Source organism: Pteropus vampyrus, unplaced genomic scaffold (genome assembly GCF_000151845.1).
Source record: "Pteropus vampyrus isolate Shadow unplaced genomic scaffold, Pvam_2.0 Scaffold337, whole genome shotgun sequence".
Taxonomy (NCBI): domain Eukaryota; kingdom Metazoa; phylum Chordata; class Mammalia; order Chiroptera; family Pteropodidae; genus Pteropus; species Pteropus vampyrus.
This window is the reverse complement of record NW_011889118.1, coordinates 979102-992495: the sequence shown is the minus strand read 5'-3', so window position 1 is coordinate 992495 and position 13394 is coordinate 979102. Positions and strand designations below refer to the sequence as shown.

Below are 13394 nucleotides of genomic sequence, written 5' to 3'. Positions count from 1 at the left end.
TTATAAAACTGCGGTGTGCTTTGTAAGTCCTGATAATGCATCCCCCTGCCCTCCCCTGGGACTGTACCAAAGCCATTTCGGAAAGAAGCTTGCCTTTTTCTTAAGCAGCCTCCAGAAGGAAAGTGTTTACAGTCTCTCTGGAGAAATGGGTTCAAATGTTTCATGACCCCGTGATTAGGAAGCGTTTGCTAGGGTCTAGCCCATTCCATCCCACTACAGCTGAAGCTCCTTCCTTCTGATTTGCTTTCACAGATCATCAACCTGTTTGTGGCTGTCATCATGGACAACTTTGATTATCTGACTCGGGACTGGTCTATTCTGGGGCCTCACCATTTAGATGAATTCAAAAGAATATGGTCAGAATATGATCCCGAGGCAAAGTAGGTTGGAAAGGATTCTATCTGGTTTGTGTGGGCTGTTTCTGGAATGTTGGCCTTGGGTTTTGTGGAAGGTGGAGTGAACTGAAAGCTCAGGCCAGCCATGCCTACCTGGACCTCACGCTGTACTTTGTCTCCAGGGGAAGGATCAAGCACCTCGATGTGGTCACTCTGCTCCGCCGTATCCAGCCTCCCCTGGGGTTTGGGAAGTTATGTCCACACAGAGTAGCCTGTAAGGTAAGTGTCTTATAGGGACTCCTCGGTTCACTTAACAAACATTCTGCCAAACCTTCTGTCAGGCGCGGGGGATGCAGAGATGAATAATCTGTGGTTCCCGTCCTTGAAGAACTCCCAGATGTGTAACTCTCAGGACACCCTGTCAGCCAACAATAAGAACAGGAAGGGAATTATGTAATTTGTCATTGGGTAAATGGAGGGAAAGGTGACATTTGCATCAGGTTCTGAAGGAGAGAAGAGTAGGAGTTTGTCAGAGTGGGAAGGGTATTGCAGAAAAGGAGTACAGACGTGGAGGCAGAAGAGTAAATATTGGCACATGAGAATAGATTTCGTCATATTGGCCTATAGGGAGTCATTGGTATGGCTAAAATATAAGAGGAAGTGGCAGAAGGCCACAGGCATAAACCCAGCATAGCCGTGAGGAACTTCTATGCCATGCTGAGTTCCAAGGAAGAAACCTAAGTGGACTTCCATGTTGGAAAAGTAACTGGCAATGGAGAAGTAAACTGGGGAGAGGAGAACACCCAGGAGAGCTGTAAGAGTCATCCGAGTGTGAAGTAACAAGAGCCAGGGGGAGGGCAGTGGGAGTGGGGATAGAGAGCTGGAGGTGGCTTAAAGATCTGCCTAGGAAGTAGAGAGGAGAAGACTTGGTCCCCTGGACATTCCTAGCTTGTGTGATGGTGCGCGCAGCGATGTGCCCCTCTGCTGCCAGAGCTCCGTTCCTGGTGAGCTGTGTATCAGGTAGTGGCCTTTCATGGGTGGATCCAGATCTCCCACCCACCCCACTTCTATAGTTTTCACATAGACCATGCTCTCTGTGAGCCCTGGGCGATATTTATTTTCTTTCCACAGAACTCACAGTGATCCACCTCGAGTCAGTTGTAGCACCAGATCATTCCCAGTTTTAAAGGAGAAATGCAAGATTTATATGTTGAAACTCTACCCCCATAGAAATCCAGGCAGTCTGCCCAGCAGCTGGTCCCCCTCCCCCATGGACTCAAGGGGATTTCAGGGTCAGGGGTTTTACCACTTCGGGGTTGCTGGACCAGCTCTAGACAGACCCAGTGTAACGGAGTAGAGTCTACGACATATATCAGTCTTTCCAAGAAATCTTCGAAGCCAAACTCATTGTTCCCTGCCCCAAAAGTCCAGAAAGCCCCATTGGCAAGTCCTCAGGGTCTTTGTCTGTGTCTTTGCTTCTCCTCAGCCAGGACTCTGGATGCAGGTACAGAGAATAAGCCTCAGAAGTTTACTTTTTTCATAAATTTCTCAATTCTAGCCTCCTCTCTGCTTTCCAATAACAAGATGGGTTCCAGCTCAGGGCTGTCTTCTTGTGTTCACATTTCCAGACTCTTTCACATAAAGGATCTAAGTGTCTGTCTTCGAGAAACAAAGTGTTTTGTTTTTTTTTTTTTTTTTGCTGACTCAGAAACCTGGTGGGAAAAGTTGGGTATCCAGGGCATCCCAGCTGCTTGCACTGGTTTTGGATACAGGGATGGTTGGTAATAGGACTGAGAATTTAGATGGGATGCATCATGCAAACACAAATTTCCATCCATTAATAGGAGAAAAAAAATTTTTTTTTTTACTCTTTCTCCTGGGACACCCTGTCAGCCAAAATGAAAAAGTTGAAACTATTAACAATTATAATTACCATTCATTTAGCACTTACCTTGTTCCAGGCACTGGGATGAGATTTGTGTCCACAATCTTTAATCTTCACATAGCCCCTTGGGTGTGGGCAAACCATCTGTATTTACAGATGAGGTAACTGGGCCCCAGAGAGGATGTAATTCACCCTGTCCTGTCCAACTCCCAGTGCTGGTGTTAGAGGGACCAGGAGAGACAAAAGAGAAACAGGAAGTGGAGATCTGCTCTGAAAAACCAAATGCTTGGAGAAACCACGTGGACTTGGACTTCGCAATGGTCTCACCAGGGCAGGGTCCTTGAAGGACACTCCCTGTGTTAGGAATGGTAATGGGCCCCGTTGTTTAAGGATCTAAATCCCAGGCCCTGTGCCTGGCTCGTTGTATCTGACACATCATTTTATCCTCATAGCAGACTTAAGGATATGCCTAGGATGGAGTCCTGACCCCAAGACACAAGGGCACTGGTTAATGAGAAAGGGAGAAGACTGTTGGAACAATGAGGTGATTAAACAGTTAAGGGTAAAAAAAAAAAAAAAAGAAAAAAAAGAAAAAAAAACACCGTCTGAGTTTCATGACTAAAGCTTTGATCTTTGCCATGTCAGAGCCCCGCAGATGGTAGGCACTCCTAAAATGGCTGGTTGACGAGAAAAGAGATGAGTGATAAACAGAATAAGTGTGGAAAAGGGATATGGCCATCATCAATCATTCATATTCCATTAAGAAACTTTTCTTTCTGTTTGCAGAGACTGGTTGCCATGAACATGCCTCTTAACAGTGATGGGACAGTCATGTTTAATGCAACCCTGTTTGCTTTGGTTCGAACAGCTCTGAAAATCAAGACTGAAGGTGAGCATGCCCTGGAGGCAACACAGGTGGTAGACCTGGAAGGAGCTGCCATCTCCCACCTGCGTTCTCCCTTCTGGGCCTTTCTGGGGTGCTGTGTGCAATGTGAACATTTGTGCTGGGCCAGCTGGCTGTCCCTGCTTCCCTCATCTCTTCTTTTCTTCCTTTATGCTTCACTTTGTCCCAGAACATTTTGAGGTGACTCATGCCACTGATTTCTACAGAGCAGGAGAAATAGGTGGGAGATCAGGACAGAGAAAGATCCATCACACATGAGTTCACCCCAGCTGTCCCTTACTACTTGTGTGAGCTTCGAGGGCTTTTGCTGTTCTAGCTGTGTTGTTTTGTTTTTTTTTCCTCTATGGAAAGGAAATAAACTCACCTATGTCAGGGTAAGTCCTGGGGGTGAGATGAGCTGATGTCTGTAGTGCAAGCACATAGTCGGCACTTGGGAAATACCAAGACCAGCATCCTCCCAGCCGAGACCAAACCAGATTGGTCTTTGTGGCCACGCTCAGCCCTGGTAGAACAAGTCATGGAGTATGGTAGCCATTGGGGTTGGCTCGGTGGCAACTTCAGAGGTGGAAGGGAAATCAGATTGCAGCAGGTTGAGGAGTGACCAGGAGGTGAAGAAGCGAGGACTGTGAGGGAGATGAGAGAACAAGGGCCAGCTCGGGATGCATGCAGAGTCAGTGGACAGCGCTTACCTTGCAACCCCGGAGCTCAGGGTGAATCTGCCCAGCAAAGCACACCTCTTGCAGTGTGTGCCTCTGTACCTGGCCCCCAGCTGGCATCAGTGAGGGATGTAGAAGGCAAGGTGGTCTTATATACTGACATGTTAGTTGAGGAGGAGAACATCAGCCCATCTGGTGAGAGACCAAGATGGTGCGGTGCAGATGAGTACATACGGTAGGAACTGAGAGAGTCTTACTTGGGGAAATTTAGTCTGGGTCTTCAAGGATGGAGGCAGTATTTGGCATTCTAGACTGGGAGCAGTGAGAAAGGAGTAAGTGCTGGCTTGGGAGGGGTAGGACAATCAGACTATGCTAGGCCCTGGATTCCAGAGTAAAACATGGTTGTTCCCACAGTGGAGTGACTGCCCATCAGATGGCTCGATAACTATTTGCTGAATATAGCCAGTGTGTATGACCCTGACCGAGGAGCCCCGTCTGAGGGCCATGCTCCCATTTAGGTCAGGCTGGGAGGGAAGCAGCCATGGTGAGAACAGAGGGATTGCTCGGTGAAAGAAACAAGGCTTGTTTTCCCCTCTTATTTTTTGTTCCAGGGAACCTGGAACAAGCTAATGAAGAACTCCGAGCTGTGATAAAGAAAATCTGGAAGAAAACCAGCATGAAACTGCTTGACCAAGTTGTCCCTCCAGCTGGTGGTCAGTGTAATCTATTTCTAAGTAGTTCTTGGCCAACACGTTGGTTTCAGTGATCGTGTTTCCAGCCAGCCCAGAATGCCTGCAGAATGCTTTATGGATCAGCTAGAGCATTGAGACTAACAGCTAAAGAAAGCCTTTCGGCTATTTGGTGTAATTGTTTGCGGGGGTGGGAGTGGGGGCGGGGGGAGTGATCTGAAGATCATTCCAGCCAAAGGAGAGGCTTCTATGGGAAGAAAACCCAGACCCAGACAGCTGGAGCAGGGGTTTTCTTGTTGGTGGAGGAATTCAATTGAGAGAACAAGGTTGCTGCCTCAAAACAAAAAGCCTGTATCTTTTGGTCCAAAATGAACTATTTAAAACTAGTTTCCATTTATTCTTCAACATACTATTGAAAGCTTCTTACAAAAAAGTAGATAGCTGTCAGAAAATGGTATTTTCAAAATGTTCTTATCAAGACTGAATTTACTACCATAATTACCAAAAATGTCCCTTTGATTCGAATTTAGAATAGAGACAAGACTAACAGGCATGCTTATTTCTTTTTGTTATTTATGAGAAAATAACTGACTAAACTTTTTTCAGATTTATATATATACATATATAAAATATATATATATATATAATGTATACACTGTTTTTCCATTTTTATTTACGTGCACATGGACATAGAAGTTGAGGTGGTTGTTTTTTGACTGTTTTATTTCCAAGTTTTAAAAGTGCAGGATCCGTTTACCTGGTGCCACCACACGGCACCTAGCATCCCCAGCCCTGGGCACGTGATAAGCATTTGGTGTATATTGTAACCAACCGAACTTTTATAGTGTTACTGCCCCGACAGCTTTCTAGATTGGTCTGGCTCAGGCCGAACGCTGACTCCGGAACCCCGGGCCAAGATAGTGGCCATTCCCTCTGAGAATGTGGCAACCTCTGGCTCTTGGGGGCAGAGAGAGTGGCATGCTGGCCAGCTCTTCTCTTCACTATGAAGCAAGACGCTGTATGAGTTTTTGTCGCTGCAGGGAGCCACCCATAGCTGGCACAGCCACCAGCTCAAAGCTGGAGAAGATGGCCTATGAAGAAATGATAAAGGAAAAGCAACCCCTCCCTCTAAACCAAAAAGAACAAAAACCTAAAACTCCCACACAGAAAACCCTGGCTCTCCATGGGAGAACTGATACTGCACATTTAAAACAACTCATTGGTTTCGTTCTTTTCTTTTAGCTGCACACCCAAGTGCTTGCATGGCTTAGATAAATTGCTTTTTTTTAAATTGTTGTAACAATGTGCTTGAGCTTTTTCTGCAGCCTCCATTCCTTTCAACTCTCAGTCTTTCAGAATATTCTGAAGCAATTCTGTTTTAGGGTGGTGGCATGGAATCAGAGTTATCTCTTGCCAACTGTATTCCCCTACAATGTTTCTCAAAATACAGATGCATGCTTCAGAATAGCGGGCTGCGCCTAAGTAAACCTTCCTCACGCGGTCAGGAGCCCCGCTCCTTCCCGCTCCACCTCATGTCTCTTGAAATGCCACTTTCATTGCAAACTAGTCTCACTCACACATCAGTGCCCATCCTAGCTAGACTCACTTGGACAGTGACATTCACGTTGTTGTGAATCTGCATCTTTTTTTAATTTTACAGAAAAAAGTCCAGAATTTGGGTCACCATCTAAATCCCCTTCCTTTGAAACACTGATCAGCTTCTAATTCTACTAGACTTCTAGTAAAGGGTAAATATTCTTCTGACTTTTCTTGCCCCAACAACGGGCCCTGGCTTTTTCTCCATATTTCTTTAAAAGGATTAAGGTTTAGGACGGCAAGTGTTACTCTATTCCAAAATGGCATCAAGAGGCACTGTGAAACCCACGAAGAAGGAAATGGAGCCTTAGTAGGAGATGGAATGCTCTAGAAGTTTCATGTCATGGTTTGTGTATGTGCCTAGGATAGTGCTTATCAGGCTGCGTCTCAGATAAGTGCTGCTGCCACTGAAGACGTTCAAAAGGCAATGACTTTCTGGCCTTGGCGAATAGACCCCGAATGAGTTGCTGGGCAGGGTTTTAGCATCTGTCTCTGTTTTACTCTTACCTTCCAGCAGGCTAGTGGTCTCCAGCCTTTCTCACATCATGACACACTTAGAAAAAGAGCCTTCTGGGCCAGCCGATGGGTAGCTCCCTGAGCTCAGTGTCCCGTAACCTGGGCAGAGTGCAGCAGACTGAGCCAGGCCAGCTGCTCCTGGCACCCTGGGAGCCCCTTACAGACCTGGTGACAGGAGAGCAGGTGTCTGTCTTCGCAGGTGTCGCTGACATGGGTGCGATGTGAGTCGTCCTCAGGTTGTCATGAGTTTGACGATGTGACACTCGGGAATGAGCCCAGGAACGCCAGTTGGAAACTGCCCTTTTCTGTACCCTCAGTGGTGCAGGGGCCCGTGGCTATGGGGACAACCTGTTCTCTGTCTCCGTCGGAAGGCCGAGCTGTCTCACTGCCCATTTCTGACTCTCGCTCACGTTCTCGGTTCTGACCTCTACTCTTCAGTCTTGTCATACTGCTTCATGGATCCTCCCCCTTTCTTTAGTAGTCCCCTCTTCCCACAGAGGCTCTCCTTGCCTTTGGGCCTCTGTTCCTTGACTTGGATCTTTGGCTTCTTTGCCTTGAAGAGCACTCAGAGCTGACCTCATCTCTCCTTCTCCAGTCCTGAGCCCAGACGGCCTCACTGCATTCGTTCCTTCTCTTCCTTCATTTTCTGTCCTGCTATAGCTGTGACTTTTCCCGTTTGTAAAAATTCTTCCCTGGGTGTAGTCTCATTTAGCTCAGTGTCTCAATGCAGCAGACAAGTGGTCCTTGAATCCTTCCCTGCAGAGCTCTGGGTGGCTATGCGCCTGCACTGGAGTCGCCCCTCAGGTAGAAACGCAGCCAGCCCTCTGCACTGAGTACACTGCCACCCCAGGTTCTGGGCCAGGGAGACCCAAGACCCTCCTGCAGGTGCTCCCTTGGCCCCTTTAGGCTAGCACAATCCAGGCGGAAGGGAGATAAGGGTAGGCTTGTGTGTACTGGAAGCATCCCAGTGTGGAGTGAGATGGGCCTTCTGTAGATAGGGTGGTATTTTCTCTGGGAGCCCACAGAGAAGACTTGAAACCCTGGACCGAAGAGGCTGGCTGTGGCACAGCAGGTAGAGAATGCCTCTAGGTCCCCAGGATTCTGTACTCAGTGAGCAGTTGGTCCACCTCCTGCATATAGAGAGAGAGATTTGTACTCTGGGAGAAGCAGCCCCAAAGAAGAAGGTGGCCTGTGTGGCTGGAGCTCGGCCATCCCTTAGGGAGTGGTGCATAGGAGGAGAAGAGCCCAGGTTCAGGGCTCATGTCCTAACTCAACTGGCTTGGGGCAAGTCCTTTAATGTCTCTCAACTGTCAAGAGGGGATGAGCAGATCCACCATCTCAGAGTTGTTGAAGGGACCCATGTGACACAGGGCCTGGCCCCTACAGATGCCCAGTAGGAGAGGTAGCTGTAGCTGGACCTCGTGTTCCAAACACATCCTGGGCGAAGTGGGAAGTGGCTGGAGAGCAAAATGGGAGTTGAAATGTCAAGACCTGAATGGTCTCTCTGTACCTCTCGCCTCCTCGCCTGTGGTCAGTGCAGCATTAGACCAGCCTAAGACCAATGAGGGTCCATGGTTTCATGTGTTACACAAAGCCTTAGGTTCACTTTGGTGGCCCCTGGACCCTCTGGGACTTGCCCAGCTTAGGCTGAGAAGAAACGCAACATGTTCTCGAAGCCTGGTCATTCTAAGCATCTTCTCTTACAGTAGCACTGAGTAGCTTTTGGCACAGACGTTCAGAGAGGCAGCCCACAGTGGCCCTGCAGTGTCCAGAAAGGGACACCTTCCACTTGAGCACTAAATGAGCCCCACCCAGGGTGCATTAATGAATAAGACAGGCCCCAGTGTCCCCCAACCTGTGGTGCTCTATAATCCATTTCAGTGGGTGCCACTATTGGTAGGTTGTAAAATAATGGCGACTCTGATGCCTCCCAGTCATCCAGCCCCTCGGCCCTTAGCTGAGTGCTTTACATGCCACATCTCATGTAATCGTCACAGCTTCTCTAAGAGGTGTAGCCCCCTTCACACATGAGAACACAAGCAGAGAGAGGTTGAGCCCCTTGCCCGAGATCGCACGTAACTCTTACAAGGGCGGCCTGGCCAAAAGTTTAGCCGTGCTAAAGCCTGAGGGTCAGCAACCATTCTTCCTCCCAGCCTCTGCAAGTCATGGTCGGTGGTCTGTGACCCCACGTGGGATGGGTTGCTGATGGGGCCTTAAACTTTCCACCCTGGAGCCCTTGGCACACTGCAGATCTGGTAGCAAGCACCCTTGGGAGAGTAGGGCTCATGGAGAACCCTAGGGTGCACTCACACTGCCAAGGTGGTTTACCGTGAGACAGCCCGAGCCTCTATTCTGCCTCATGCATCACCTGTAAAATGCTCAGCAGAGTTCCAGGTCTCAATCATACATGTTGGGTTGTTTCTGAACAAAGCAGAAATAAGTCACCTCAACGGTGAGGTTAGTTGGCGCTGTCACTTATGGTGCAATAAACAAACCGTTCTGAATTACAAACCAAGAAATGGCATATGGAGGCTATTGGCAGAGAGTCAAGGGGCACATGAAAATCTGGGTTTGCAGTCACTGCTCTGAACCTTCCTCTTCTTCCAAGCTTGTCTGTCACCTTTCTGAGGTCTCTATCTTTATCTCCAGGCATTGGGATTTGTATGGTTAATTGCCCTTGGTGTTCATGGTAATTACTCATGCAAATCCCTGTGCACAGGGGTGAAAATATGACCTATGAAGCCTTTTTGTTTTATAATTTTTATTTTAAGTAAATAACCAAGACAGCACTTCATAGTGTTACTAATACGCTGCTCTATTAAACTCATGACAAGTCTATTATTTTCTGCAATTTTGAGTATTGGTTCATTTAACTGACTCTAATTTTGAGCCTTAACCGCTTTGCCAAACCTTGCTTTTTGCTAGACTTAGTCTCCCTCCTGTGTTGTAAGCCGACAGCTCAGGGCCTTCTGCGCTGTCCCTCCCCACCCCTGCCCCCAGCCAGAAACAGCGTTTAGGCTCTTGGTGCAAACGTGCTGATTCGGGAGAGCTCTGTCTGGTCTCTCCGTTTAGATGATGAGGTAACCGTGGGGAAGTTCTATGCCACTTTCCTGATACAGGACTACTTTAGGAAATTCAAGAAACGGAAAGAACAAGGACTGGTGGGAAAATACCCTGCGAAGAACACCACAATCGCCCTACAGGTGAATTGTTGTTTTGTCGTTTTCTCTCTTCACTAACGATTTTACAAGCTTATTTGAAATACTAGAGAGCTGACAATTCGTGGTTGAGCAGTACCACAAGGATTTTGTTTAAACTGAGATACTGCACACTCCCCCAAATGTGGACTAGCCATTTCTGGGCCACGAGGTAAGTGCCTCCCTCCTTGCTTTCTCTGTCATGTGGGCATCTTCTGCGGCCTGTGGGACAGGGCCCCCCAGGACAGTGGCGGAGGCACCTCCCCGTGGGAGGGAAGCAAGCGCTGCCCTTGCACCCTGCCTCCTCCAGACTTCTCCCAAGGCAGTGCCCTCTGAGCAGGCACCCACCTTCTCAGCCCTGGGCTCAGGCCCTAGTTAGTTTCCCAGCAAACAGCTTTCCATCTGAACGCAAGTGCTTTGTTTTGTTTCTGTTCGTTTCTTACCCCACTGCTTGTTGGTTTTTGGTCCATTTCAGTAACATCCATCACTTCCTGGTATGTGTGTGTTTGCATATGTGTGTGTATCTGGTGTGTTGTGTGTTTCTTGCTGGCCCCGAGGCTTGCTGTGCAAATGCTGCTCTCTCACACCCTGGCTGGCCTGGTCCTGGTCCTGTCTCAGGCTCCTAGAGTGCGGATGTGGCTTGTAGGAACCTCTGGTTCCAACCAGGATCCACGTAGTCAAGGATATAGAATCCTAGGTAAACCCAAAGCTCCGGGATGGGAAGCAGGTGTACAGAGGAAAGGAGTCACAGTGGAGACCTCCCCAGGAAGGGCCATTTGTGAGTGCTGGCGATGGAGAAAGCAGAGTGAAGAGGGAATGAGAAAAAGATGCTAAAAACCAGAAAAATGGAACTACAGAGGTTGGCAAGTTGTCAGAAGCAACTGTCCAAATTAATTGAAAGCCCTGTCATCTCTGCTACCCAGAATGCTTTAAGTCCATTGTGAATTGGTAAAGAACTTTTCCTTTTTAATTTATTTACTCTAAAATTACTTTTATGTCCCTGTTATCACCACATGTCTTAAATTAGGTCTTAAGGTATTGGTAAGGGTCGACATAGAATAGTCTTTCACTTTTTTCCTGGGGAAAAACGCCCAGTATTGTTTTGTGTTCAAAGTGACGGTCACTCCCAAAGTGAAGGCTTGTCTGTGATCTCGCTCAAAGAGAGAATATGAACATGAATGACAGTGCATGAAAGTGCATACGCATATGTCGGAGTAGTAGATGACCTTGTGCGACAGTGACCTGCTGGTTCATGATGAAACCTATGCTCTACGCAGACAGCTGCAGCGTTGGGGGAGGATGGATTCTGAATCTAGCTGAAGACAGCTCTGATCTTTCTTTCTGTGGTCACATCTCCTAAAGGTAGCTCAGTGAGTCACAAGCTCAGTAGTCAGTTTGCTCATTGCTGTCTCAGGTGGTAGAATTTGTGAGTAAAGCTCTTTTACCTCTGGCCAATTCAGTATGCAAAAGTGATAGTCCTTCCGGTCATAGTTCACAAGTAGCCTCAGAGAGGCAAAGCAGACTGAAAAGTGTTTGTAAGGTTTCTGGTCCATACATTCTTGAGAGAAAAATGACCAAGTTGGGTGCAAGGAGAGGGAGTGATGAACGTGTTTCTGACGGCCCTTCCCAAAAGCAGCCTTGGGCCTCAAGGACTAGGCTGGCCAGGTTTCAGAGTGCCGTGGGGCCCTCTGCTTGTAGGGAGCTGCTTGGTGTTCTCAGATTCTAGTTGGTGGGGTTGGTTGAACTTGATCACTTTTCTGGAGGGGGGAACATACTCTTTCATGCATGGATATGTCATAATTTACAGTAATCACGTTAGCTTTGTGTTATGAGATCCTTCTGTTTACTGTGGAAGGCATGTGTGATGACCACCTAGAGACAGAGTTATACCTTTTCTGAATCCCCAAGGCTTCCTAATTAGATGGTTTTAGTGCTTGCTCTGGTGGCTGGATATGATAGTCTTTTGATATTTTAAAACCTGAAAAACAACACATGGCTGAGTAATTATCACATTTCATGAACGGGCTTCACTGAGTCTTCAAGTTGAAGGTTCAAATGATGCTAAAGTTACATTGTTAAATCGTGGCTTAAAAGATGATTACATTATGTAACAATAATGCTGAGGGGTTTTTTTCCTCTTAAACATTTTCCATTTTGTTGTTGATAGAGTTTCATTTCCTTGGTGAAATCTAAATATTTCCAGTTAGGTGGTAATATCAACACGTTTTCACATGGTTCCATTGGGAATTGAGGCTATGACTATAATTTATGTTGAATATACAGCCTAGAAAATTAAGTTGTGTTCATAATCTTGACAGATAAATTCTGGAAATACATTTGATTCTGAAGCAAACATTAAAAATAGAAGAATTTTGTCTCCTTGAAGGATAATTCTAATTACATTTTTGGCTTCCTTTGCTCTAGAAATGGCTTTAAATGTGACTTGTCACTCTATTTTTAATTAGCACGAGGAAGCTTTTCCTTTCAGCATGATGAAATACTACGTGATGATGTAGCAGTTAGAGAAACGGGGTCAAATGGCAATGGGAGAAACGCACCAACAGTGTGACTAGGACAAGTACACAGATCCTCAAGGAAGCCCCTAAAAGTGGGCACGGCCTATTGAGAAGTGGGATGAGTTGCCGCTCCCTGTGCCAGAGGTGCCACATGGCTGACCGATTGCTAATGGCAAGTGGAATGTGGGCATCATGGTGTGAGCACGGAAGTCAAGACATAGGCATGTGCGTGCTTGTGCTGCATAGAGTGCAGTCTGTCTGAACAGGATCAGAACTGGTCCACATTCTCTGCCTGCCCCACCATGGAATGGATTTCAAGGGCACAAAGGTGCACTATGCTTTTCAACCCTGTGGGCTCCATCAGGTCTCCCTATGTTCAGACCAACTGCAATGTCCCCTTCTGTATGAAGAGGAATGGCTTGAGGAGCTCCTGGATCCATGCGTGGCTAGGAGCTCAGCACCCAGAATCCTCTGGCCTCTGCGGTCTGAATGAGTGTGCAGTTTCCATCTGTCCATCCATCATCTTCCCTAAAGCCTGCCTTCTTTCCAGTACCTCTACAGAGGGAATCAGGGAGAAGCTGCATCAGGCCTTTTTTTTTTCCTCACTCATCCCCTACATGCCATATTCACTTTAGTTTGACTCAGCATTTGCTCTTCATCCACTGCTGCTGCATTTGAGTGACCTGCAAGTTTCCACGAGGAGCCAGTAAATAAAGGAACACAGCTCTGCAGCCACGAAAACTCCGTTCCCTTCCCAGCAACTAGTAATGTCCCAGCAGGCCTTCCAGGTGAGGGCTCCTGTGCCAGAGACGGACACAAATTTGTCCAGTACCTCATGGATAAGAAAAAAAAAAAAAAACCCAAGTGGGAAAAGTTTTGTTCATTTCTTTTTCCTTTCAACATTCAAGGATTTCCTTTATGCAAAAGACGCTCTGGTGGAATCCGAGGAGACTGTCCCTCACTCATCCCAGATGGGAGCCTGCCCATCTTAATTCTTAATGACAGGAAGTCTTTAGAGGGATAGTCTTTTTTTTTTTTTTTTCATAGCTGTTCAGAAGTTGGGTTTAAGGAGGAGAGACCATTATTTCCAGCTTGTAAAG

At 47.1% G+C, this 13394-nt stretch overlaps 1 protein-coding gene across 1 annotated transcript in view; it reads left to right on the top strand.

The window, feature by feature from the left end:
- Window positions 1-13394, top strand: part of CACNA1D (calcium voltage-gated channel subunit alpha1 D) — a 314711-nt gene that overhangs the window by 278916 nt on the left and 22401 nt on the right. The window contains 6 exon segments of the mRNA XM_023522317.1: window positions 245-251; window positions 253-380; window positions 518-614; window positions 3007-3109; window positions 4392-4493; window positions 9654-9784. Of these exon segments, the coding sequence (XP_023378085.1) occupies window positions 245-251; window positions 253-380; window positions 518-614; window positions 3007-3109; window positions 4392-4493; window positions 9654-9784 (568 nt within the window).